Source organism: Apus apus, chromosome 1 (genome assembly GCF_020740795.1).
Source record: "Apus apus isolate bApuApu2 chromosome 1, bApuApu2.pri.cur, whole genome shotgun sequence".
NCBI lineage: Eukaryota > Metazoa > Chordata > Aves > Apodiformes > Apodidae > Apus > Apus apus.
Genome location: NC_067282.1, coordinates 151,773,584 through 151,795,861, shown reverse-complemented (window position 1 = coordinate 151,795,861; position 22,278 = coordinate 151,773,584). Strand labels below are relative to the sequence as shown.

Genomic DNA, 22,278 nt, shown 5'->3' with positions numbered 1-22,278 from the left:
GGGATACAAGGTCTCTGGCGTCAGTAAATACCCTCAGCTGGGTTCTGACACACTGTGGCAAGCCCTCATAGCATAAGCTTGGGAAAGCCATATATGTATACATATAAGCCTAAAGATGCAGCTGGTACCCAGTTAACTGCAGAATTTGTGGCTCAAAGTCACTTTTAAAAGTGAAATCTGGTCTCTTAAATCTCTTGAGCAGTTCTTAAAGCATTTCTTACTGTCACTGCATGCCCCACTTTCCCATACGTACGACACCGAGTTAGCCAGGATAATCACACCAACACATTCCCAGTAAATACTACAGCTTTTCATCCATCTATAATGTTTATCTGCTGGAATCCACCACGAAGCAACTATAGCAATGGCTTTTGGTCTTCATGCAGTCCCAGACTAGACCTGAGCCAGTGGCAGAGCTGAAAAGAGATATACCTGCCCAGCTGCCAAAATGAGCCCAACTGAGCCCTGGTCCAAATGAGCTCAGTCCCAGTTCACTGCCACTGGCTGGAGCTCAGCCCCAGGTCAAGAGTTGTCCGTGTCCCCATGCCCCAGCCATTTATTGACAGAATAACTCTATTTACTCTGCTCTAGCTGGAGGGTAGTTGCTTTTTGTGAAAAACAAGAGGCACGTACATAGCTGCAGGGCTGTAAGCAGAAGGTGGTGCAGGCAAGGTAGGTGAGGAGGACCCGGGGTTAGAAGAAGGAGCAGATGCAGCAGGGAGGAGCAAGTGGTGGTGCAACAGAGTGTGGGGAGCCCAGCATCAGGATTCTGGCCAGGAAGAAGTGCAAGAAGAGCAGGGGGCGTCTTGCAGGTCGGTACTGAGAGACATCGTCCTTCGCTTTCATCTGCATGACTGCTGTGGTGACTGGACCTGCTGTCAACTGCCATCTTCCCTTCTTCAAGCGAGCTGTACCTGCTAGCCAGTGTCTGCTCCATCCCTGTGCTGGGGAGCACACACCCTGTGTTTTGCCTTTCCCTCCAACGGGACCAAGGCTAAGAAATACAGCAGTTGCTCAGCAACTCCCTGTCCCCCGAGGAGGACAACGCAGGCTAACTGCACCAGCCTCCTGGCTTGTTCTTCTCTGCTCAGCTGGAGGTGTTCCTACCCTGACTTCTTCCAGGCTCTTCCTTCTCAGCCCACAGATCTTTTCCTCCTGCAAGGCACTGAAACCTCAATTTCAGGAAAAAAAACCCACCCTGTTGGAGGGGGTGCACTGACCCATCACAGCAGGACAAAGGACAAACTGAAGGGACATGGAAGCAGGTTATTGATTGCTGAGGAGACCTTGAGCTTGGGTAAATAGATGTACTCCTCTCTCCCCCCTCCATGCATGTGTGAGGTGGCTTGCACAGGGGGGTGTGGGCCAGGCCTCATGGGTGGCAGCAGGTTTCAAAGGTTGGTCTGCTCTGGGGGAAACCCCGGTGCCTACCATCAAATCTTCTAACAAAGAAGCTCTTCTGCTGCTGCTTCCTGCCCTCCTCCCTCCACCCCTCCATCTGCGGTTCTTTGCTTTTGCCTGCTGTTTCTGAAGGGATGCTGTGAGCGCAGAGAAGTGCCCTTGCTCTCCTGGACTGCCCACCCTGGTTCATCAGGGAAGAGATCCCTCTCAGGGGTTGCACAGAAAGGTGACCCACAAGAAGCAAGGGAAGGCAGTCTGTGCTGGGCCTGTTTGTGCCACCTACCTCTCTGAAAGGGCGCTTTAGAACAAGCAGATATGTGGCTGATTGTCCAAGTGCTGATGTTCACTGGGCTGGGCTTAATGTTCCTGAGTGGGTTACCTGGTGCTTACCTGTTCTGTAAGCATGTTTCCACATATATTGCAAGGCAGCCTGGAGGGCCTGAGGCTCAGTAACTGGGGGAAAGCAAGGAGACCAAGAAGCCCACTCACTCCTATAGTGAGAATGCTCCAGAGTATCCAAATGGGCTAAAATGGGTGTGAGGCCAACCATCTCTCCCCACAGTTGCAACAAGTCCCTCCTGTGCATTCAAGTCCACACAGTCACACGCACCACTGGGTGCGAAGACAACTCACAGACAGGTAGACAGGACACAGACATGCCCCAAGACCTCTGTGCCCTCCCATGTGGATGCATTCACATCCCTTTCCTCTCCAGCCACAGAAATGGGGAGCACATTTGGGGGCAGGTGTGTACTGGGTGATAGCAGAGGACAGGAGAAGGAAGGTGTCTCAGATAACTAGGAATAATGTGGCTCCCTTGGGCCATGACATCTTTTACCCTCGGAGTTGGGGGCTGGCAGAAGAGCACTCAGGAGGAAGCAAAGGAATCAGCCTGGGGTAGATGAGGGGCAAAGGAAGACAAAAGGTACCCCCTGGAACAGGCAGAGGATGATGGATGGTTGAATGTTGTTCAGGTGCCCTCCCCTCACTAGCTCATCTAGCAAGTCAGTGCCAGCATGGGCTTAACCCTGGGATGTGTGGTCTGGTGGGAATGGCAAGGTTGGCTTGCTTTTAGAGACCGAGAGCAAAATGGCAAAGCAGGCAAAGTGCAACTTCAGGCTCCCAGGCCGTGGCTGTTGCGTGCAGCTTCTGTGTGCATTGCATTGCATTGCATTGATTTCTAGGTCAATAAAGTACCGGTTTTAAAACCATTCCCAGCCTGGGAGGACAACAGTTTTATCTCTGGAGAAAATCATTATTGTACTCATTTGTGGTTTTGGCAGGAGCAAAGGCCTTTGAAAAATGAGGGATTACTCAGGAGGCCTAAACAGGACAGTGTTCTGGAAGCCTCTGTCCTACTGAATTTGGAGTTTTATTCACATTTGCACTGAGCAAAGCCTGTGATGGTTAGCACACAGATCTCTCAGGGCTATAGCTCTTGGGAGAGGAGCACAGAGGTGGCAGAGCACCTCCAGAGGCAGATGGAAAGGGATGCAGAAAACCCAGCCTGACCACGGTGTGCTGTGTCACAGAATCACAGAATCTTAGGGGTTGGAAGGGACCTTGAGAAATCATCTAGTCCAAACCCTCTGCCAGAGCAGGATCACCCAGAGCACATCACACAGGAACGTGTCCAGGTGGGTTTTGAATGTCTCCAGTGAAGGAGACTCCACAGCCTCTCTGGGCAGCCTGTTCCAGGGCTCTGTCACTCTCACAGTAAAGAAGTTTTTTCTGATGTTTACATGGAACCTCCTATGCTCCAGTTTGCACCCATTGCCCCCTGTCCTATCAATAGACATCACTGAAAAAACCTGGCTCCATCCTCTAGGCATTGCCCTTAACATATTTGTAAACATTGACAAGGTGGCCACTCAGTCTCCTCTTCTCCAAACTAAAGAGATCCAGCTCCCTCAGCCTTTCCTCATAATGGAGATGTTCCACTCCGTTCATCATCTTTGTGTCACTAGGTGCTCCTGATGGAAGCTGAAGAACAGGAGGAAGATGCCAGCTCCCTCTCAAAGGACGAATCAGAGACTAACTCACGTGACTGCCTCCGCTATGTGGCCCTGGGGATAGCCTTCCTTTTGCTGGCTGGAGCTGCTGCAGCAACCTGGTATTATCTAGGTAAAACTTCAACACGTTTTGTCCCCACACAGGAGGTGGAGAGGGTGTAGTCAAGGCAATGCCCAGCCCAAAGCGTGTTAGTGACTCTGGGTGATCTTTACAAACTCATACACAGAGGTAAAACCCTCTGTCCTATATAATCACCAAGTTAATCCAGTAGTGTCTTCTGTTGGCAGACTACAGACCGTGGCACCTGGAACCAACCATCCTGCAGTTTTACTCTGGCAGCCTCCAGGTCCTGAATCGCGAGTACTCCCTGGACCTTGGGCAGGTGGAGTCCAGCGCATTCTGGTTGGAGTCAGCTAAGCTCCAGAAGATGGTGAGGGCAATTTAATTACCAGAGCTGGCCCTGAGGCAGTCCAGAAAGTAGAAAGAGGAAGGGGTCAGGTACCCCTCTCCAAGTGACAGACGTGGTGGGTCTGTACAACAAGAGGGATGAAGCGTAGGGTTGGCCATAGGTCCTTTGCCACTGTGTCATGGCACAATAGTTATCAGACGACATTCTCGTTGCAGCTGAAGGACCTGATTCGTGCCACAGAACTGGGTCGATATTACAACTCGAGCACAGTGTATGCCTTTGGGTGAGTAGCACCCACAGGATTTTTGCTTGATCGTTCGTGAAAGCTTCCAGTCAACTGCACTCTGGTTTCACTGAAATCTGGCCAAACTGCTGGAGACCCCACCACAAGCTCTCAGCTAGGCTGGGCAGTGCTGATACAGAATGGTTCCAGTATGACAGATCTGGGGATATTTTGATGTTTATTTTCATCCAAAAGCCAAACTGAGACATTTCTCAGAGAGGCAAAAGTTCAAGAGAAGAAAAATATTGACTGGAAAAAAACTGGAAAAAAAATAATTAAAAATAAATAAATAAATCCAGGCTTGCATTCTTGCATTCTCAGTAGAAACAAAGCAGCTGGAAAATAATTTCTCATTCAAGAAAGTCATGTTATGGTCTGATTCTAGGCACCAGAAGGGAGAGGCCAGAATGCACCATGAAAAAGGTATTCCAGCCAAGAAGTGTAGTCCATGTGGGAATAGGGTAAAAACAGAATGGGGAAGATGTGGGACTACAGCTTTCCAGGTCATCACAGTAGATAAAGAAAGTGGGAATAACTTCCAAACTGATGTATACATTGACTTCTGATGTTTTCCCATGGAATACTACACCTCTAAATGTGTCCTTCAGCTAAGGACTTGTCACCACTGGGAGGTGAGACAATGAAGTCCTGAGTGCTTCTTCTCAATCCCTGGTCAGTAGTAACCAAAGGTCACATTGATTACTCATTAGGCCCATCTTGATTAATTATCACATTAATTTGACCACATATGGTCATCACTAAAGGCAGGTGGCATAAAACAGTTTCCTCCCCCAAAGGACTGAGCATGAACTAGCACCTTGGACATAGTAGCTCTCCTGCCCTGCTCAGAGTGGTTCCTCTGGGTCACAGCAGTGAGCTGGAAAGTCCACACAGATATGTATGATCTGTGGAAAAAGTGGTGGGGTTAATGTCTGGGGTTTGCCTCTCCAGTGACTCCAGAGAGGAAGAGAGAGGATATTTAACATGCTATTTTTCTCTGTTAGGGAGGGGGCTCTGACCTTCTTCTTCTGGTTTGCCCTTCAAATTCCTGAGAGTCAGCAGAAGGAAGTGACTGCTGAGAGGGTAAACACGATGCTCCACCAAGAGCTCTCCACCAGGTTCAACAGCTCAGACAGCCTGTCCTACCAGATGGAGTACAGGGTCAACCCAGACTCACTGGTTCTGCTGGGTAAGTACCAGCTGCTCAGCAGTGGGCTGAGCAGTCAGAAATGCTCCAAGAGTTACGAGGTGCTGAAGGGAGTTTAGGAGAAGAGGCCTAAGGAAGGAAATAGGAGAAACCTGAAAAGTGGAAAAGGATATACGGATATAAGTATTTCTTCCTGATAGAGGAGAACCAAAGTTTGATTTAAAACCAAAATTAAATCCTTCCTTTAAAGGATTAAAGATTATTGGAGATACAGCTGACCATGACCAGCTAGGTAAACTTTTTTTTCATCTACCATCATCTTTGGCTTCTGTGGAGTAAAATCTTACACACATCATGACTTTGATCAGCTCAGCTCAAAAATAACAAGCCATTTATTTTTCTACTTTTCTTTATGAAAAGGCCATTTGATTGAGAAAAGAATAAAGGCAACATATCTGAGTCACCACTAGTCTTCCTCTGAGACAAAGCATTGTTTCTACTTCAATTCTTGACATAGAGCTCTAAGGATTATTTATTGTTGCCCACAGTGAGGATCAAAGACTATTTAAAAAGCCAGTCCTACAGAACTGCCCTAAAAAAGGCTTTAGATAAAGGATTAGGGATGTGTCTATATTCAATACATCCAAGTCCAATGGAACTTGTATTTGGTCTTTATAACAAGACTTAACTTCTCAGTCTGATCTGATCCCTCTTACAGAGTCCCAAACCCCACAGGTCTTAAAATGCATTGTGTTTCTTCTCTCTAAAGACTTTCATTTCCAAGTTTCTTCTTCCCATGAAATGTTACATCTTCAAGTTGTTGTTTTTTCATACATGTTAACTTGCATTTTTCTAAGATGAATCCTATTTTAATATATCCTACCCATATTTTCTTTAACTTTTCCTTTCATATCTCAATTGTTTTGATTTGGGGATTGGGTTTTGGTGTATCCAAAGAAAATTTGATTGCCTCAAAGTGATTTTCACTCTCATCCAGACCATCATGTTGAGATCTTATTCTGAAGCTGCATTTGCATCTCATGAAGACATCTCATCCCGCAGTTAACATTAGTCACATAATTCTACTTGCAATTTGTTTCCAGCACACCAGACCCTATGCTCAGCCAATTTAAATTAACTTTCAGAAGAAAGATATCGTAATATGCTAAATGTCTCCAAGTCAGTCCATCTAGCATTTCCCCTGTACTTACTTCCTAATGTAACTCATAAACAAAAATGACAGTGCCATTCTTTTAGCCTTTCCCTTTTCCCTCTTATTCCCTTCACATCTGTTCCACTGATTTATTCATTTCAGCAGCCTGCACTTCATTCTTTTTTGGAATTAACACACCAGTTGCAGTTTCTCCAGCTCCTTCTGCTTTCCCTGGTCCTTTTCATCTCCCCCTCTAGACAGAAGCACAGTCTAGCAACTAAGACAAAAGCCAAGAATCTCTTATACTGCTGGGCCAGAGTGACCTCAAGCCAGTGACTTAACCCCTGGCTTCAATTACTCTGTAAAATTGAAGTGAAAAAATAGCTAGCTAATAGCAAGTCATTAGCACTTAATTGCTTTCTGACAGACTCATTTGCTGACCTGCTTAGCTCTGAACATCAAGTCTCACTACAGCCTCCCTTAAGACTCAGCTGCAAACCATTGACTAGTGCAGAAGCCCCTCCAGCACTTTGTTTTTACTAACTACTACACTCACCCCAGGACACTAGCTTCCCCTTCCCCCCGAAGTTTCAGGACTTACTTCTTACAGGAACTCAGTTTTATCACCTTTCGATAAAAGAGCACTTAGTATCAGCTCAGCATACCTCCCTCCCTCCAGCACATGAGCTTCTCTTGGAGCCTGCTTCATTGCCTGCAGGATCATCTTTTCCACAACATCTGTTTTTGCCATGACAAAAAACTGCTCAGCTCTCCCCACAGAATTGCAAGCTCTGCTTAGGAGCCGCAAAAGACCAGAGCCCTGACCTAGGCCAACCCCCAACAACAATTCTCAACACCCAACTGACCTCATGGTGCCTTTTATTTTGGCAATTATTCCCAGTAGCACCTGATCTCTGGCCACTTCCAGGTCAGCTGGGAGACTGGAGCAAAGCCCAGGTCTCCTAAAAGCGTTGTCCACCCTGTGACTGTTTTGCACAGATTTACAGTCCTTGCTGGTGGCTTTCTCTGCATCTTGCTTCTCCAGAGGTGACTCTATAAGAATGTTGAATCACTCCTCTAACAGCAGTCATCTAAGAGACTTCTTTCCCCACCTTCAGTAACTCCCGTACTTTTCAGTGAGGGTCATTCAACTACTCTTGTCTAACTTTTCAGTGAGAGATATTTAACTATTATTGTTTGACTTTTCAGGGAGGGAGAGCATGGGAGTGGGGAGCAGATGGTGAAAGCTCTGGGAAGAGGGCTTGTGCCCTGTAGTGCAGCTGGCAGAGGAGGGGGTGGCTGCCTGCAGCAATGCCCAGCCCTTCCAGTGGGAAGGGAAAGAGGTGCTGGCATAGCACACAAAAAAGAGAAAGGAAAAAAGGCAGAGAAGCTGCTGGTGGGCTGGAAAGCATGAGCTGGAGCTGTTGGATTTGGAGCAGAGGCCAGAGAGGTTTCCAAGATAAATGAGGTGGGAAAGGCATGAATGAAACAGGTCTCAGAGCACAGAGAAGTACCTGGGGGGTGCCCCATGCCAAAGTTGCAAGAGAGCCATTTACATAGGAAGGAAGGGAGTCACCACCTACCATGCTAGCATTCACATACTACCAGTTTATATTTTTGTTTTGTTTATTTTTCTGTACATATTTCCTTTCTGACAGAATCCAGTGTGAAAGACATAGTAGTGCTGAAATCCACTCTGGGTAGGCCACTTTTTCCTTTCCTTTTGTTTGTGACTTTATGGGAGGGATCTTTACCTGGGACAGAAAGCTTTTTGGCTTCCTGAAGTTGTAAATCCTGGGGAGGAGAGGTGAGAACAGTAGCAAAGGAGCAGCAAGTCCTGCTGCTTGGCCAGATCCAAGCTACGTGATGCAGCTATGAGCTGGACTGCTCTGAGCATCCTGACACCCCTGGCCCTGCAGCACACCACTGTGCAGAAAGCCCAGCTCCCAGGGCAGTGGCAGCCACTTTTAGGCTTGTCCCTGTCCTGATGGGTCCTGTCAGATAGCTTGGTGTACTGGTACAATGGTGCTAATTCCAGTCCCCATCAAATTCTTCTGAGTGGGGTGGGTGTTTCCTCCGTGGCTCGGCACTGGGTGGGCTGTCAGTCATTTAGGAGCCTGTTGTCTCCATGATGTTTGAAGATGCTTTTAGTAATTTCAGTCAGTGTTTTAAGTGGTATGGCTGGCAGCTTGCATTAGTTATGTTATTAGAAATTCACTTTTAAGCTGACTTTTACTCAAAAATCCTGATCTGGAAGCCTCCTTAAATCTGGAAACTGGACCAAGGGGGTTGTAAAGCCAGGAAGAATATGGGGACTGAGAGGAGAAAGAGGTGGAAAAGAAAACAAAGGCAATGGAGTATAACTGTGCTGTGCTGATATTTACAGCCTGAAGTAGTATGAGCTTAACCAAGGAAAAGGGGACAGATTATTATAGAGAGAAACTGGGGCAACGGTTCAAGGTGCCACCAAGACATATGTTAAAGTAAACTGAGATCACTGAGATGAGTCAGCCTTTTCCTGAAATAAGGTTCATACTAATATACTAAGTGACATTCTCATATCTTAATTTCCCTTACAACCAACCCTAAGCCCCACTTTGCCCCCATTTACATCACCCTGAGCTTTAAATCCCTCTACCTTTCTGCTGGATTCAGATTGCTACAGGTACAGCTATGTCCAGGAGGATGACATCCTAAGACTGGAGGGTCCTGACTACCTGGCCTCCAGTTGTCTTTGGCACCTCCACAGCCTGAAGGGCTACATGATCAAGATACACCTGGAGTGGACTCTCCCGGACTGCAGGGATCGCCTGGTTATGTACGACGCAGCCGGGCCCCTGGAGAAGCACCTCATCACCTCGTAGGTAGCTCCTGAGCAGGGTGAGCACAACAGGGAAGCCAAGAAGGGTGGCAAGACACACCACAGGAGAGGAAGGTGTTAGACTACATCAGAGGAAATTCTCTTTGATGCAGAACTTGCCTCTTGCTGATCAGCTGAAGTCACTGATGTGGGATGTCACACAGCCCGCCGTGCAGTCTGAGAGATGGCAGCAGCATGCACTGCTTCTCTGCTGGCCCTTTACTTGGTTCAGCTAGTGCCTAACCACAGGCCTGTGCTGTGGATAACACATGCCTCCATTGTCTTTCTTTCTTGTTCTTCTCTCCTTTATTTGTAGCTTGCTTCACTCCCATCCTTTTATCTCTTTCCCCTGAGGATCTATGGCTGCAGCCGGCAGGAGCCCGTTGTGGAAGTCCTTTCATCTGGCCCTGTCATGTCTGTTGTGTGGAAGAAAGCCATGTATAGCTACTACGACCCCTTCATCCTGTCGGCGCAGGCGGTGCCCCTCAAAGGTGGGAAGGCTGGAGGAGAGTGGCCATAGACACAGGAAGGAGACAGGTCATCTCCTACAACATCACCACACCTAGAGGTGCTCCATCCCCATTAAGGGCCCAATTCACTCCAGATTGCAAGGGTAGAGAGGGTCAGTAAAAAGCAGATTAGATGTTGCTTCCTCACCTGGACTCGTACCTTAGCATCTGGCTCAAGCCTTTACAGCCCAGGCTCTGGAAAGCAGAACCTGAGTGACTGCAATACTTCAAGAGAAGACCAAGCTCTCATGCATGGACAGAGCAGATGTGGCTTGGACATACTTGCATAAGATTCTAAAGCAGCAATATCCATTACCATTACCCTTCTCTAGACAAGAGGAGGAGGCTAGAATTCTTGCCAGGTAGAAGTTGCCTCTTGAAGGGGGATGGTGGAACATTCCGGTCACCTTTTGCATCAGGCCTTAGAGCCCCTTCTCTCCCCCACTATGGCAGGGGAATACATGGCACCCCTAGGCTGAGGATGAGCTGACAGGTAGCAGGGCTTTGAATGTCTGTCTTTACAGCCTGCACAGAGAATATAACTCTGCGTGAGGGCCTGGAGCCACAGGGGAAGATCAGCACCCCACACTACCCCAGTTACTACTCGCCCAACACGCAGTGCACCTGGCACATGACGGTAAGAGCCAGCTCCCACGAGAGCATGTACCCCATCCCTAAAACCCATGCAGCACTTCTCACATTAGGGAGGGCACAGCCGGTGATCTCAGTCAGATCCTCAAGAGAAGCAAGCAGGGGGTGGCAGGCGGCCACATGATGGGTGTTTCTGAAGGGGATTGACTCTCATATTGCATACCAGTGCAGAGATGCCATAGCTGAGAAGAAATATGAAATCTGGTCCCTAGAGAAGTTCTTCAGAGCAGAACAAGATTGCTAGAAATTGATAGCCTATTTTTTATTTATTACCTTGCTTATTATCATGCTTTCACACCACGGCAGAGCCACCCTGGGCTGTGGCAAGGTCCTAGTTTAGAGGGTGTGTGAATAGGCAGCTCTTCCCCTCACACCTACCCTGCTCATTCCTGTCATATGGAGCAGGCTGCAGCACTCATAGGAGCTCTCTACACTCTGCTCTGGACCCCCTTGCCTTGCCTGCAGGTCCCATCCCTCGACTATGGGGTCACACTGTGGTTCGACGCCTACGCGCTCAACAGACAGAAGAATGACCTGCCCTGTACCCAAGGCCAGTGGATAATTCAGAACAGAAGGTGTGTGCTGGGGTCCTGGTTTCTGTCTCTCACTTCCCACCTGGGATTAAACTGAGATTAAATCTCTGCAGGTTCCCTGATCACTTCAGCCACCAGGTCTGAGGAAGCAGAGCCTATCACCACACCCAGTGGCCACTGTTTGTGCTGGTGCCTCTTGCTTTTCTACTTCTTTTTCAGTTTCTCTTGTTCACAGGCTCCCTGGTGAGCATATTTCTTACAGATTTGCTTCGAGCTACCCACCTGCCTTCTCTGTCTTGCTGTTTGCATCAGGCTTCCAAGTTTTCTCCTCTGTGTGTAACCTTGGTGTCCTCCCACGTCTCCTGTGTTTGCAAATCTGCCTGTCACCACCTCTGCAATATTATCTGTGTGTGTCATGGCCCTGCTTCCACCTCCGTACAGATCTTCCACCTAGCTCCATATCCTACAGCCACTTCCCTCTGTAGAACTGCCCAAAATTAGCATCCATATATAGCTGGGGCTGCTCCCTACTTCTGCCCAGGTGCAAAGGACCAAGAGCTGCTGTGCTCCCATCTCCTCAAAGCATGCTCTGAGACATGGCTTTTGTTTTTCCTTCTACTTACTGCAAAACTCCCTTTCCCTCCAAAACTTCCCCCAGCTCTTCTCATTAACTTCCTCTCCACTGCTCTTGTGAGGGTAACATCTTTTCCTCTGAAGGGTCTGATCCAGTAGCTCTGTTCCCCTGGCTTAGGATTTCCACTTTTTCTCTCCCTGCTTCCTCTCTTAAACTGTCAGTGCCACAGTTTCAACAACATGGCTTATTCAGGAAGATAAATGTCAGAACCTAATTGCTTTGTGTGGCTTGAATCCAGTGCTTGCCCAGAAAGTGGAAATGCCCAAAGACAGTAGGGTCGCTCTAGACTCTGTATCTCATGCCATATTGGAGGTGTTCTGTCTTCCTGGCTCCACCCCCCCACCCAGTCTGTGCGGCCCCCTTCCCACCCCAGCTTCACCGAGCCACCTTGTCCCACTTTGTTATCTTCTCCCTCCCTGCCCAAGACATCCTGCCCGTGTTTGCTCCTCAGGTTGTGTGGCCTGAGGACCCTGCAAGCCTACGCAGAGCGAATCCCAGTCACGTCCTCTACAGACATCACCATCACCTTCACCTCACAGATCTCCTTAACCGGCCCTGGCGTACAGGCAGCTTACAGCCTGTACAACCAATCTGACCGTAAGTTTTGGCTCCTCCCTGTTCCTTAGTGGGGTGGTGGCTACCAGCAGCCTCTGTGCACTTGTTTTGTGTGAGGAGAAACACAAGAAGCATCCCAGGAGCCCTGGGTGCCATCTGTCCTTCAGGCACATGCTCACAAATCAGTGATGCACACACCACTAATCTCCCAAAAAGAAGAAGCATTTCTGTGCAAAGCTGCTTCTGCACATGTGGCCCTGCCTCGTGTTGCCAGAGCATCCATGTGCCAAAACCCAAGGTCAGAGTTATCTGTAGTCTCACTGTCCATGCCTTCACTGTGGACTGGCCTTGGGAATTCAACGAGAGACCATCTCTGGCTTGAAGCAACTTTTATTTCATTTATAAGGGCTCTTAGAGAGACCTGTTTTCTGCTCATCTTGGAATCCAAGTGAGTGAGAGACAAATAAAACCACACACAAATACACATACACACGTATGCAAATGCACACCCACGGTCTCTCTTTCCAAGGTTTCTCCATCTCCCTCCTAAAGGGCTCCTGTAACACGTACCAGTTTCTGAATGCGTGCCCCTGCCAACACGTCTAACACCAACCCCTTCAAGGCTCTGACCAAGTTTTAATAACAGCTCCAAAGAACCTGTTTTAGCTTTCCTACAGCATTCAGGAGACATGAAGCAGTGTTAAACCAGAGGTAGGGCACACCAGGAGTCTGCTTGTCTTGGCTCTTGCCCATGGATACAAGAAGAAGCAGAGGAAACAGCCTCCCTTCCCTTGGTGCATAGCCTGGTTCCAGCTGCCCTTGTTCAGAGCAGATGATGGGGCAGATTTTGGGGAGCTGCAGCACACGTGCGGTCAGGAAGGTGTGCAGCCCCACGCTCCGCTTTCAAGCCACAGTTCTCTGCTGCAAGGAGGTTTCCAGTCACTGGGGACTAACTACTCGCTGGTGGTTTTGCAGCCTGTCCCGGGGAGTTCCTGTGTTCGGTGAACGGCTTGTGCGTCCCAGCCTGTGATGGGATCAAAGATTGCCCCAATGGCCTGGATGAGAGAAACTGTGGTGAGTGATACCTTCCCCCTGATGATCCTTGGTCTCAAGCTGGACATGGCCCCTTTCTCCTTCAAAGGTAGGGAGAGATTCAGAGGATTCATCTGGCGTAGGTACAGCCTTGTACCTCCCTTCCAGGAGCTTAAACTTCTGCGTTCTTAAAGGCCTCATCTCACTGCTGTATGGTTTCAGCCTGCTCTGGAAGGAGCAGCAACAATTCTTGCACCCATGCACAGCACAGTCTTTCTGGGAGAACCCCCTAGTACCCATGAACCAGGAGCTCCAGGCAGCTTGAAAAAAGCTCCTTGCCAAGGCTGTCCCCCACCTTGTCCTGCTTTCCCCCCACTCAGGCCAGACAACCAGGCTCAGCCCTGGCCTTGCAGCCCCCTCTGCTGTCACACCACTCAGCATCCCCCTCTCCACCCTCCCACCCTGCCAGCATCCCCCAAGCCCACCTGCTGCCCTGCTCTCTCCCGTTTCCCCCAGTCTATTTGTGACACTTGGTCTGTACAGATTCTCACCCATATATTGTGCCCCAGTTTGGGAGCATCCAGGTCTTTGACGAGCCATCAGTTCTTCACTCCCAGAGCAGTTAGTGCTGATGCAGACAGCCATCCCTGGCATCCCAGGACTCCTGCAAAGCTCCATTCTCATAAGAACCGTTCTTCAGGCTCAGGCATAGCATCTACTTCATCTGTTCTCCCATCCCTGCTGTGAGTGGGGGGGCTCATCACATTGTTGCCACCACTAATTTGTCATTAGTTGCCCCCTACAGCTGTTTTTTCACAGACAGAAAGGTCTCTGAACCACTGGAGACGGTGGCCAATTCTGAAAGTCTCAGAGGGAGGTTCAGAAAAGTCTCAAGTAAAAGGAAGGAGAAATCTTTCTCAAGGAAGTTTTTACTCAGTGCTGGAAATGTGAGAGCTCTCACAGGACTACAGGGGTTGGGTTTTGTGTTGTCTGCAGTCTTGCTGATGGTGCAGTCTGTCCCATCACCCAGATGTCTGACATCAGGGATTGCTTGCTTCCCTCATGCAGACATGGGGATATATGCATCCTTATGAATACCTAATCCTTTCCTGAATCCTGTTAGCTTCTTGGGCCCAGGGATGTCTTGTGTCATTCAGTTCCACAGTTGAGCACAGAACAAGACTGAAAAAAAATATTTGCTTCTTGGTGTTTTCAAACATCCCTTTGTATTTGAAAAAGAAAATAGAAACATCAGGATTTCCTTCTTTTCTTGTACTCTTGCCATTGTTGCTTATTCAATCCATGTCTGTCTTTAAAATCAATGTCTGCGTTGCCTCAGACCTTCATGTGTCTTTAGTCATCTAGAAGCCTCACACTAATTACTGAAGAAATTCTAATTATTGCAGTAAGAAAATGCCTGGGAGGTATTGGCCCATCATGCTGGGTGCTGCACATAGATACACACAAACACAGGATGAGTTCCTGCTATAAAAATGTATAATCATAAGTCTCTGTGATGGGTAAGCACCTTAGGTCCATATCCATCCTGAGCAGCTATTGGAGCTCAGGGACATCAAAGAATCCATCGTAGTTCAGGGCTTATCTATCAGAGAGCAAGGGGAGCAGCTGCTCTGTAGGGGAAGGTGATTAGTGAGCCGAGGGTGTCAGCAAGGCAGGAGGAACAGTGACCTCACCAGACAGGATGCAGACCTGCAGGCCTGAACGAGGCAAGCAGACCAGGTCTGGTGGTGGTAGCCTGCAGGCAACCAGGCATCGGTGACCTCAAGGCAAGCACATAGTGATGATGCAGGTCAAAGGCCAAGCCAAGCAGTCAAGGAAAGTTAAGTCAGCATGAGCAAAGTGTGCAGGAGCACCTACAACCTAGATCAGGCAATGATTGTGCAGCTGCACTACACAAGAGCTGGTCTTAAGCACACCTTACGAGATGGGGGAAGAGGTTGCAGAGCCTACTGGTGCACTCAGGACCCTGACCTCACACCTGATGCCTTGTCTTCCTTTCCTAATTCCTGGGTTCTTCCCTCTGGCACAGTGTGCCCTGCCAAGTTCCAGTGCCGCGAGGACAGCACGTGCATCGAGTTCAGCAGGGTCTGCAATGGGCAGCTGGACTGTGCCAATGGGAGCGATGAGGAGCACTGCAGTGAAGGTAGGGAGGGGATGGTGCTGGGCTGGAAAATACCTTCCCCTATGCTGCAGCCAAGGCTGTGGGTAGCATATTTCCCTCTTGTGAGGTAGAGGCACCAGCTGGGAGCTGACACTCCTGACCTGCTCACAATGTTTGCTCTGTAGCTGACCAAGCTTGCTCAGGAAATTTCCTGTCATCTTTTATGGAGTTCCCCCATCTGTTGCCTTTTCCCCCCTCTCAAAGGATTTCAGCTTGTGTCCACACCCTGCCACCTTTCCTCAGCCTTGGCTTCCCGTTCTCTTTGCAGGGGTCCCCTGCGGTCCTTTCACCTATCGCTGTGAAGATGGGACCTGCGTGAAGAAACCCAACCCCCTGTGTGACACCACTGCAGACTGCAAGGACCTGTCCGACGAGAAGCGCTGTGGTGAGGAAATGCTCAGTTGCACATCAGCCAGGCAGGTCCAGGATGCCACAGAGCTGCAGGTTGCCCCCTTCTCCCCCCGCCACCCCAGCATAAGCACTCGCCCTCCCTTGTTCCACCACCTTCTCCCTACCCCAGCCCCGTGGCAGCAGTTCCACAGCTCCACCCTGCAGTGGCAGGGGCAGCAGCAACGAGCCAGCTCTCTGTGCTGAGCTATGAGCAGGCATTTGCTCTTTGGACAGCTGCTCCCCATCTCCTTCAGGCAGAGGCATCAGGCCAGATAGATGTGTCTCACAGGCCAGGTCCTACCCACAGGCTGCCCGTTGGACCACTCTGCTGGCTTATGTGAAGTAATGCCATCCTGCAAGGCTCCAGCCAGGGAAATCACTGGCACTGGCAGGGAGAGAGCTTGTGTTTTGATTTCTCTGCTTGGTTTCTCTGGAGCCTTGGTGGGCAGCAAAAGGGAAGGGCTGCAAGGGTTCCCCTGCCCCAAAGGCATCCCCAGGCTGCAGCTGGAGGTGGGGTAAGGCCGTGCAAGTATCAGTGGAGGCATGTTCTGGGAGGGAGTGTTTGCTGGACCTATCCTGGATAGCACATATCCTGGATAACACCCCTGCTGGCTGGGTAAGACCAAACTCTTCAGTCAATTAAGTAGGAAAGGAGAGCAGGCACAGTATATCATGTTTCATTCCTCCCCTGAAGTAACTTCTGTGTCTCCTCCTCCTCAGACTGTGGGCTGCAAGCTCCTCTCAACAGGATCGTGGGTGGTGCAAATTCTGTGGAAGGGGAATGGCCATGGCAGGCCAGCCTGCAAGTTCGGGGACGCCACATTTGTGGGGGGACACTCATTGCTGACCGCTGGGTGGTCTCAGCTGCACACTGTTTCCAGGATGAGAGGTAAATGGAGAGGGGAGGGGGATGGACAGAAGGACTTGCATTGCTTCCCATGTCATGCATGATGGGAGAATCATCCAGCTTGTGAAGATGTCACAGGGCAGCTGCAGCCCTCATCTGGCACCTGTGCCGTGCTTCTCCATGGCTTGGAGCTGGAAAAAGGGATGTAGATACACACACTAGTACTTGGGTGTGCATGTGGGGAAAGAGGGGCTGTGCTGGGATTCACAGAGCAGCTTCAGGAGGGCAACAGTAGTGGAAGACACTTCACAGCTCTGCCCTTGCCTTGGCCCTGGCTTGTACCCAGCCTGTCACAACCATGGAGATGTCAGCATGTGCTAGGCTAGGATAGCATTAGCTGTGGAGGATGCTGTTTGGGTCTCATGATGCCCACCTGCAGGGCCTGCCCCTTCCAGGAGGAAGCACTGTCTCTCTCCCAGTTCCTTCCACCCAGCATACATACCACCACAGCAGCAGTAACATACAGGTCAGGGGGGGTTCACTCATTCTTTCAAACTGGGAGGTAGTGAGGAGGAGGAAGGTCCACAGCTATACTAGGGAGGGGAAGGGGGGGGGCTGCACTCTCAGGCCCAGTCTCCACCTCCTCCAAACTCCCCTTTTCCTCTGCCAGTGAGCTGGTGGGGATCTCCTACCTTTCCAGCTACTACTGCTGGACTTTCCCAGCTGCCTTTCCCCCTGATGCTATGTGAGTTCAGGCAGAGGAGCTGCTGGTCATCCTCAGTATCCTGACACCATCCTTGATAGGACAGGGAGCGCTTTGCAGTTGCTCTTCTCATGTCGCCCTGCTCCTGCCATGCTTCTATCTGTGTCCTACAACCTTGCAAGAAAGCCCACCAGCACTGGGAGCAGGTCTTTCAGGTGGTCCATATGGGCTGAATTTGGCCATTTTGGAGTGTCCCAATGCAGGATGGATGGAGCTAGCACCTCACTGTTGGCACATGTCAGGGAGAGAACTGAAGTGGTGTGAGAGATAAGGACGGGGAAAAAAGGAGGAGCAGAAGTACAGCAGCAGCCTGGGATGGGCCATGCTATGGGCAGCAGCTTCTGCAGGGAATAGCCTGGAGTTGAGCCCTGAAGGGGAGTTTGCAGCAAGAGAAATTATCAAACCAAACCAGGAAGCTTTTTGCACCCAGAGGGGCAATGTGGGACAAAAGAGCATGTGTAAAGCAAAAGGTGCACAGCACTCTGAGTCTAAAACCATTCCTCTTCTTGCTTCCTCCTGCTCTGGTCCAGGGTGAGTTCTCTGCTTCTCACCCTTCTGCTGGAGACAATCTCTCCTTTGGCTTTTAGCTCTTAGCTGTTCTGTTCTCAGAGGTGTCACCTTGTTAGGCTGTCCCCCTGTAAAGGGCTGTTATGCCTTTTAATGCCCTCACCTCTGAGCTGCTTTTCTCACCTCACTCCCTCTTAGAAATTTCTCAGAGCTTGCTCCCCTTCTCCACATCTCCTTCTCCTTGTACCTTTGCTTCACCAGCTCAGCTCTTGCTCTCTGCCCTGTCATAATCCCTTGTACACAATCAGCCCCTAACCTACATACACCTTTTAGCCTGCTTTGCTAGGGATAATCAGCAAATATGAGCAAATTGCTTGTGGGTATGAGTGTCTACCCAAATCTTGTCCCACTGTACAGGCACATCAAGGCATCAAAGAGATGTCCCACCTAGTTTATTGAAATCAGTAACCAAATAAAAAAAATAATAAAAAAAAAAAAGAGGGCCCTCTGAGGGAGATGATCATCCATATCAGAGATTCCTCAAAAGGCTGAGACAAAAACAGACAGGCTCTTCCCATCCTTCTCTGTTCATGTAATGAGTTATCTTCTCTCCTGTGTCCTACAGACTGGCCTCCACCTCCATCTGGACCGTTTACTTGGGCAAATATTTTCAAAATGCCACCAGCCACACAGAGGTGTCCTTCAAGGTGATACACCTCTTCCTCCACCCTTATTACGAGGAGGACAGCCATGATTATGATGTTGCCCTGCTCCAGCTGGACCATCCTGTGATCATCTCACCTTTAATCCAGCCCATCTGCTTGCCTGCTCCTTCTCATTTCTTTGAGCCTGGCCTTCATTGCTGGATCACTGGCTGGGGAGCCCTCAAGGAAGGCGGTAGGTGCAAGGTTGCCTACTGTAGCAAAGCCAAGGTGAAAACATAGGTTCACATGTGGAGCAGGCAGAATAGGCTTCTGTTCACCCCAAACCATTATGTTTTCTTCAGCCCCTTTGATTTTGGGTCATGGGTTGGCCAAAGTTAACTGCTGAGTGCCTTGAAACCTCATTCAGAGAGGCAGGCGTGAGAACCAGGTAATCCATATGGGGACAGCATGTGTTCCTTCATCCAAAGATTAGAACAGCTCTTCAAGAATTAGGGGTTTGTCTAGTGGCTATTCAGCTGTGGCCACAGTATGGAGAAGCCCCAGTCCCAAAGACCAGCCCCATACTTACACAGACATGTGGGGAACCTATTGGGTTGTTCCTCAAGGACAGTGCCTGACTGGAGAAAGCTGAGATAAAAAAACTGCTTTTCATCAAACCAGGACTGGGTCTCCTGGGAGCAGATGTTTGCAGCCCCTGTAGCAACATTTTCCCCATGTCAAAGACCACAGCACCTGAGTCCCCCCAGCAACACCTGTACTAGTAAATTCAACAGGAGCAGCACAGGGTGCCCTGAGGAACACACTGTGTAATTGTGAACATGCACTCTGGTACCATCTGACTATTTTGACCACAGAGCATCCACACACTGCTGGGGGACAGGATGGGCCAAGACCTGTTCCCATGGGGATGAGTCCATTCTCCTTTGTGAGGAAGAATTTAGATACACAGGCATGGATTCTTCATGTGGCCTCCCCACAGGGCCAGCAAAACAGGTCCAAGCTGTTCTCTAGTAGTGCATCACACAGGAATATAAATGTGCTCACCCAGGTCAGTTTAGTGCTCACTCACTCACACACTTGTTCCAGCTGCTTCCTACATGGGAACACTCAGAGGCCAATCCGTGACTGGACACTCCTGGTTTGCATACTTAGCCAGAAAAGCTTCACATCCATTTCAGTGAGAAGCAAACACAAAACTCTGACATCCCAGAGGTTTCCCCAAACCAAAATCCCCCTTGTCAGAAAAGCTGAAGTTCCCACAACATATCCTTATAGAGGAAGGGACTGAAGGGGAATGTTACTCCTTTCATGCATGTGATGAAGTGTTTTGCTGAAAGTCAGAGACTGTGATGCCAGTAGAGAACAGAACAGATATTCAGATGGCAGCTTTCAGTGAGATGGGCATGGGCTGGGAGGTCACGGTAAATGGTGGGAAGCTTCATCATTGCTCACCTGCACTAATTTTGGCACTCTGCTCTTCAGGGCACATCAGCAATGTTCTGCAGAAGGTGAACGTGGAGCTCATCCAGCAGGACATCTGCAGTAAGGCCTATCACTACATGATTTCACCCAGGATGCTGTGTGCTGGGTACCAAAAGGGCAAGAAAGATGCCTGCCAGGTGAGAGAGGAATTGTGGGACTAGGGTTGTCTACCAAAGGTGGCGTGTGTCCCAAGTTCTCCCATATGCACTCCATAGCCTGAAATGGTGGTGAAAAGACCATAAAATGCCTGACTGTCCCAACACTTCCTCTGATCTAAGTGGTGAACAACAGGTCTCTGGACCACAATTTTCCCATCCCTTAGGCAGGATCCAACTACACTTACACTTCTCCTTTTCCTTTTTCACCCCGTTTTGGTCCCAAAGCATTCCATGATTCTATGATTCTCCACTCTTTACCTCCTAATTTCAAGTAATGTGTCTATGTCTTGGCCTTCAGCCTCTTTAGTAACTTGTCCCTTCATTATTATGTATCTCAAGGAATTCCTCTGTCTCCCATCCCTCCGGGTATCCAGTTAAATTCCATCAGCTTCCTTGCTCTCCACATATTTGGAAATGCTGCACAGAACAGAAGGAAATAATTGAGCTGTCAGCTTCTTGGAGCTGTCTAGGGGGAGAAATTGGCATGATGAAGGAATGCAACAATTGGGAGGATATTTGCACTGGAGGCTGTTTTTGACATCTGCCTAAGGTACAAGGAATGTTGCAGATGTTCCAGGCATGAGTTGAGGAGAAAGAGGAATCTGCATACAGAGGGGATTTAAAGCCAGTGTAATCATCCAGCAGGAGAAGCTGGTGGATCCACTATTACCCCATTTTCCTCTCCCTTTCTCTAGGGTGATTCTGGAGGTCCGCTGGCCTGCAAGGAACGCAGTGGCAGGTGGTTTCTGGCTGGTTTGGTCAGCTGGGGAATGGGATGCGGACGTCCAAATTACTATGGAGTATACACCAGGATTACTCAAGTGCTGGGCTGGATGAACCAAACCATGAGCTGAGAAAAGTGCATCTCTGCCTTCTCCCCATGAGACCTACACTCACATGGCACTCATTCCTGATCTTGCTCATTTGCCTCTCAGAGACAATTTCTGTGTGGGATGTTGTCAGACCCAGGATGCTCTTCTGAGCTGGGTAAAAAAAAAGCTTGCACTAGGGATTGTAGAGAAAAGCAGGCAAACCCTCTTCCCCCTCAGTGCTTCCCAAGGAGCATCCTAAGGTGTTTTTAGGCCACCCATCCAAAAAATTTGGCAGTAGGGGGTGGGGGCATGACACACAATAACAGTCTCAAGTTGATGGTTTCTGAGGAAAGGAGTAAGGGGAGCTGAACTTTCCATGAACCATGTGATTCAGCCACAATCTTATGCTGTAACATGCTGAAAGAGAATGACTGATGTAGTTAGAGATTCCAGCAACTGTGAAATCAATCTGCCTCCCTCTTCCTTCCTGCTGCTCAGTCCTTCTTCCCTCTTCCCCTCCCATCACTCCTCCTCTTCCATCTCCCTAATGCTTCTTTTCTTAGCTGGCGTGTGCTGCTCAGTGTGCTGTTGAGCTCAGCCAAGCAACTCTTCACATCTCACTGACTCCCAGGCATGAGACCAGCATAACACCCCCAAGCACATCCTGCCTCCCTGCTGGAGCAGCACCCAGCCCCCACTGCTGCACTCGGGCTCCCTCAGGCAAAGGGAGGGCCCAGCCCCTCGTTAGAAACACGGGAGCAGTCTCCTGTCCCTTTCCCTCAGCCCTTCTGAATACCTTTAAAATGAGGGCATCTCAACGGCTTCCATCTCCTATCTTAGCTAAGCCAGGTAGTGAAGGAGAAAGCTTAAGGGCACAGTGCTTAAATGGTGACTGCCATGGGTTTGGATTTTTTTCTAAAGATAAATATGTATCTACACACATATATATATGTGTATCTCTACATATACACACACACTCTGGAATTAGAAATAAAATAAATGTGAGGCCTTTTTTGGCTATAGTTTACCTTACTCTGACAAAAATAACCTTGGGATTTCTATCTTTTGGGCCACTCCCCAGTCCTGGCACTGGCAAAAGTTTCCTGCCCTCCCTCCCAGCTGTGTCCCAGGCACAGGGGGGTCAATAGGCAGCTAGACAGGTAATCCTCACTTACTGTTATGATTTAGGGGCATAGATACCAATAAGCAAACCTGCTGTGTGGCCCAGCTGCCTGCAGTGGGGATGCAGCACTGATGCACCTGCTTCTGATGAACCCACACTCTTCTCCAGC

General features: G+C 49.3%; 1 protein-coding gene across 4 annotated transcripts; it reads left to right on the top strand.

The window, feature by feature from the left end:
- Positions 1-609: 609 nt before the first annotated feature.
- TMPRSS6 (transmembrane serine protease 6) lies at positions 610-22,013 on the top strand. Of its 4 annotated transcripts, none has more exons than XM_051627749.1 (18): positions 610-812; positions 3,369-3,525; positions 3,702-3,844; positions 4,039-4,106; positions 5,111-5,295; positions 8,065-8,106; positions 9,062-9,266; positions 9,621-9,757; positions 10,300-10,412; positions 10,892-11,001; positions 12,045-12,190; positions 13,124-13,222; positions 15,231-15,344; positions 15,631-15,747; positions 16,473-16,641; positions 18,495-18,766; positions 20,017-20,153; positions 20,870-22,013. In XM_051627749.1, the coding sequence occupies exons 2-18, from the start codon at positions 3,378-3,380 to the stop codon at positions 21,026-21,028; spliced, it is 2,364 nt and encodes a 787-aa protein (XP_051483709.1). In that variant the 5' UTR covers positions 610-812; positions 3,369-3,377; the 3' UTR covers positions 21,029-22,013. The 4 variants fall into 4 exon arrangements, with proteins under 4 accessions (XP_051483709.1, XP_051483717.1, XP_051483699.1 ...); XM_051627757.1 differs by having other exon boundaries at positions 610-1,297; positions 13,124-13,219; XM_051627739.1 differs by having other exon boundaries at positions 610-1,297.
- The last annotated feature ends 265 nt before the right edge of the window (positions 22,014-22,278 follow it).

What these genes read in the sequence shown, in the direction of transcription:
- TMPRSS6 (XM_051627749.1), top strand. Translation starts at nt 3,378, where the DNA reads ATGGAAGCTGAAGAACAGGAGGAAGATGCCAGCTCCCTCTCAAAGGAC. An exon ending in CCTGTACAACCAATCTGACC is followed by an intron (nt 12,191 to 13,123) that starts GTAAGTTTTGGC and finishes GTGGTTTTGCAG; the next exon opens with CCTGTCCCGGGGAGTTCCTG. An exon ending in CCTGGATGAGAGAAACTGTG is followed by an intron (nt 13,223 to 15,230) that starts GTGAGTGATACC and finishes CCTCTGGCACAG; the next exon opens with TGTGCCCTGCCAAGTTCCAG.